Genomic DNA, 4,639 nt, shown 5'->3' with positions numbered 1-4,639 from the left:
ACATTCATTCACGAATTGAGCAATCTCTCACTTCATGCGAGTCCACCAATACGACTGCTTGAGGTCATGGTACATCTTCGAACTGCCTGGATGGATGGAAAGAAGAGAATTATGAGCCTCATTCATTATGACCTTCCTGAGATCATCTTTTGTCTCTGTCATCAATGTGATAGCACTTGTATTTGGGTAAGCCCTTGGCAACACCATGTTTCACCTTCTTCACCATCGTATCAAGGAGTTGTGCCTCACGGATTTGATCGTCCAAAGTTGGAGTGACTTGAAGGTTGGCAAGAAAACCTTGAGGAACAACTTGGAGGTTAAGCTTGCGGAAAGCTTCACAAAGATCAGGTTGGAATGGCTTCAGAATTAAGCTGTTTCTATATGCCTTTCTGCTCAACGCATCTACAATCACATTAGCCTTGCCTGGAGTGTACTCAATGCTTGGATTGTACTCTTGGATCATTTCGACCCAACGAGTTTGCCGGAGGTTGAGGTTGGGTTGAGTGAAGATATATTTGAGGCTCTTGTGATCAGTGAAAATGTCCACTTGTCTGCCCAACAAAAGATGTCTCCAAGTGATTAATGCATGGACAACTACCGCCAACTCAAGATCATGAGTGGGGTAGTTCCTTTCGTTTGGCTTCAACTGTCTAGAAGTATAAGCCACAACCTTCTTATCTTGCATAAGAACACCACTGAGACCTTGCAACGAAGCATCACAGAAAACTTCGTAGGGCTTGGACTCATCAGGAGGAGTAAGGACCGGAGCTATGATGAGTTTCTCTTTGAGAGTATCAAAGGCAACGTCATACTCAGGAGTCCATGAATACTTGACATGCTTCTGGAGGAGGTTGGAGAGAGGCTTAGCAATTTTGGAGAAGTTCTCGACGAATATTCTGCAATAACTTGCAAGCCCAAGGAAACTGTGGAGCTGCTTGACGTTCTGCGGAGGCTCCCAATTGACAATTGAAGCAACCTTCTCTGGATTAATAGAAATGCCCTTGGCAGAGATGATGTGACCAAGCTAAAGAACTTCATCAAGCCAAAACTCACATTTGGAGAACTTTGCGTAGAATTGATACTCTCTGAACTTGTCAAGCACCAATCGCAAATGCTTGGCATGATCCTTTTTATTCTTGGAGAACACCAGGATATCATCGAGATACACCAAGACGAATTCATTGGTGTAGGGGTTGAAGATGAAGTTCATCATATGAGAGAATGTTGGAGGGGCATTTACAAGCCCGAAAGACATGACAGTATATTCATAAGAACCAAAGCTCGTTCTGAAAGCTGTCTTTGGGATATCTTCTTCACGAATGCGAATCTGGTGATACCCCATACGGAGGTCAAGCTTGGAAAACACCTTTGCACCTTTGAGTTGTTTGAATAACTCATTGATATTGGGAAGTGGGTACTTATTCTTGATTGTCTTCTTATTCAATGGGCGGAAATTGACGCAAAGTCGTTCCGTGCCATCCTTCTTCTGGACAAAGAGAACACCACATCCCCAAGGGGATGAACTTGGATCAGACCCAGACGTTCTTGTTCATCGAGTTGTTTCTTCAATTCTTTCAGCTCTTTTGGCCCAAGCTTGTATGGGTGCTTGCAAACGAGTTCTGTACCGGGCTCAAGCTCAATAACAATCTCGACTTGCCGGTGAGGAGGCATACCCGGAAGCTCTTCTGGAAAGTCATCTTCATACTCACAGACAACTGGAATCTGAGAAATAGTGTTGATCTCGCCTTTCTCATTGAGAGACAACAATCGAATGGTTTCATCACGAGCCGCAAATATAATCACATATTCAGACGGATGCGTCAATTTAATCTCCTTGGCAGCACAATCAAGAAAATCCTTGTGCTTAGAAAGCCAATCCATGCCAAGAATGAGATCAATATCGGAATCACCAAGAACCTTCGGGGGCGCTAGAAAGGAATAGTTGCCCATCTTGATGGATGCATCCGGAACGCAAGCATTAAATGTCATTTTCTTACACGAGGACACAACCTTTTGTGGGATAGGAATCTTTTCTGTCACGAAATCATGCTTGGAAACAAAAGGTCTTGAAATGAAAGAAAGCGATGCACCAGGATCAAACAACACTTTTGCAGGAATGGAGTTAACTGAGAGGTTACCCATGATCACATCTGAAGAATCCTCTGCTTGAGCTGCATTCATCATGTTCAACTTTCCATGCTTTGGATTGTGCTTGACAACTGCATTGCTTGCTGACCTGACCGGAGGAGGAGGCGGAAGGCGCCTTTGGTTGAAGCACTTGTTGGAATAGTGACCCTTCATACCACACTTGTGACAAGTGACCTCTAAAAGTGGACAGAAAGGTGGAGGAGGAGGACCGCCTGTCCTTGGAGCCTTAGGCTTGGGTTGGGTGGGTGGGAAGATCCATGACCACCTGACTGCTTCTGGTGGTAGGGCTGACGAAACGGAGGAGGTGGAGGAAGCCAGAACTTCTGTTGCTTAGCTGCCACTTGAGAGGAAGAGGAAGACTGGACTGCATCCCTGAGTCTCTTCTTTGGAGCCTCACACTTTAGTTGGGCAGCTTCTTGCTTGAGCGCCATGTTATAGAACTGATCGAACTGAGTAGGCTCAACAAGAACGGGAGCTAACTGTAGATCCTCTCTGAGGCCACCCCTGAAGTGGTAGATCATGCTCTTTCCATCTGGAACTTCTTGCCTTGCGTAGCGAGAAAGATTCTGAAACTTGGTGTTATATTGATACACAGACATGCCGCCTTGCTTGAGATTGCGGAATTGCTCATGCATATTTTCGACAACACTTGTTGGAATGTGATGAGCTCGAAAGTCCCAGAAGAAGTCAGTCCAGGTAATCACTCGAACCCCTCTAGAGTCTTTGTACTGCTCATACCAATTTGCTGCTTGGTCCTTGAGCTGAAAAGAAGCGAACTTGACGTAGTCCTCGGGCCTGACATTGCTGCATTCAAAATGCTTGTTGATGTCCACGAGCCAATCATCAGCGTCCATGGCCTCAACACAAGCGCTGAACGTCTTTGGCTGATTTGCGAGGAACTGATTGAGTGTGGCAAATTGAGGCTGATTGTTGAATTGCCCTTGACCCTGGTTTCCTTGGTTGCCTTGGCCTTGGTTGCGCTCTTGCAAGAGCTGCAAAAGCATCTGGGTATTGGCGTTGGTGGTCGCCATCACAGCTTGCCATGCCTCCAGAGGCGGAGGAGGTGGCAGAGGTGGAGGGTTGACTGCTCTCCATCATTACGGTCCGGGTACAGACGCGTTGGGGGAGCCATCCTGAAGAAGATGACATCCATTAGAACCACCATAGAAATAATAGATAAGCCGAATCAAAGGCTGGATATTTGCAATACAATTTTCACAAATAACATCCGAACAGGGATTGAACGAATGCATTCCAAAGTTAATATGATACGACCATTTGAGTGAGAAGCCACTTGAAAAGAGATAGATGAATAAAACAACAAGGTACAGCTGGAACAAATACATGGTAAAGATTTCCCAATCTCATACCAAATATCTGTCAGAAAGTTAACTAAGAGCTACTTGAATTCCTACCTATTAACTCCTGAAACTTTCTAGTTATGCAATCTGGTGTTGGGGATACAGGGAGGCACAAATATCTCAAACAACTAACAAGCCCTACGCTCCAACTGTATCCATCCGTCAACACATAAGCAAGAAACCTCCGGAAATCGTGTACCTCAGACCTTCGAAAAGCATCCGCTATACTAGCTGTGGCAATACTCCCGAACTCCCTCCCTAGTACTGGGTGGCATCGAGGTTATCTCACCACTAACACGCATAGAAGAGATTTTCGATGTCGGCAAGCTCAGGTATATCGGAACTGCAACGTTACAACTGTGACACCAACACCTCAGAGCTCAACTCCCCGGGACACTGCCACAACCCCTAAAAGTCAGGAGGCACCAAGAACAATGTTCTCATCACAATAATATCGGAATGATCCCAAGATACCCACGTGATCCTTAATTTTTGGTGAAAATGAGGAGAGGGAAGTCAAAACAGCTACGTCAGCAGTCCTCACCAGAGCGACGAAGGGGATAAGGAGTAAAAAGAATCCTACTCTCCAATATATATATATATTCCTAAGACTCAAAATAGTTTTGATCTAGACTCAACAACGTTAGCGGTTCGATCAAGCAAGGGCTCCTAAGTCGGGCTGGCTCTGATTACCAACTTGCAACACCCAATATGCGACTATACTCCACACGTGTCGAGGCACCACTTGGGGCATAATCGCATATTGGTATGGTCACAAGAGTGGTTGTATCTTTGCTCATCTCATGTACTGAATAGATAGAATACGAGCTTAGGCTTACAATCTCCACAATGCAATGTGCTACACCATGAAGATGCACATGATGATGAGGCCATGATACAACAATTAATGGAAAAATGAAATATGACAAGAAATGACAATACAATGCAATATGAAACAAAGAAAAACCCCAAAATGAAACCAACAAGGAGGATACCACTTGGGATTGATCATGAGAAGGCTGGATACATTGCCAAATATGGAAGTTCTACAACTGGGGTGTTACACTCGTGGTCAGGTTGATCGTGCTCCGGCGTGGTCAATAACCTCTCGGAGTTGGTTTAGCGACTGC

General features: G+C 45.1%; 1 protein-coding gene across 1 annotated transcript; it reads right to left on the bottom strand.

Moving 5' to 3' along the window:
- Positions 1 to 530: 530 nt before the first annotated feature.
- Positions 531 to 3,179, bottom strand: LOC141027126 (uncharacterized). The gene is made up of 4 exons (XM_073504093.1): positions 2,546 to 3,179; positions 1,674 to 2,171; positions 671 to 981; positions 531 to 551 (listed from the first exon to the last, which is right to left on the bottom strand). The coding sequence occupies exons 1-4, from the start codon at positions 3,177 to 3,179 to the stop codon at positions 531 to 533; spliced, it is 1,464 nt and encodes a 487-aa protein (XP_073360194.1).
- Positions 3,180 to 4,639: the final 1,460 nt, after the last annotated feature.

This window comes from Aegilops tauschii, chromosome 7, assembly GCF_002575655.3.
Source record: "Aegilops tauschii subsp. strangulata cultivar AL8/78 chromosome 7, Aet v6.0, whole genome shotgun sequence".
Taxonomy (NCBI): domain Eukaryota; kingdom Viridiplantae; phylum Streptophyta; class Magnoliopsida; order Poales; family Poaceae; genus Aegilops; species Aegilops tauschii.
The sequence above is the reverse complement of the archived record's forward strand: the minus strand, read 5'-3'. Positions and strand labels throughout refer to the sequence as shown.

Bases quoted from the DNA above. Each gene is read 5' to 3' on its own strand.
- LOC141027126 (XM_073504093.1), bottom strand. From the start codon at position 3,179: ATGGCGACCACCAACGCCAATACCCAGATGCTTTTGCAGCTCTTGCAA. The intron at 2,172-2,545 runs GTGAGGCTCCAA...TGATGAATGCAG, and splicing joins AGAAGCTGCCCAACTAAAGT to CTCAAGCAGAGGATTCTTCA. The intron at 982-1,673 runs GTATGCCTCCTC...CTATTAATCCAG, and splicing joins CTTTCCAGAAGAGCTTCCGG to AGAAGGTTGCTTCAATTGTC.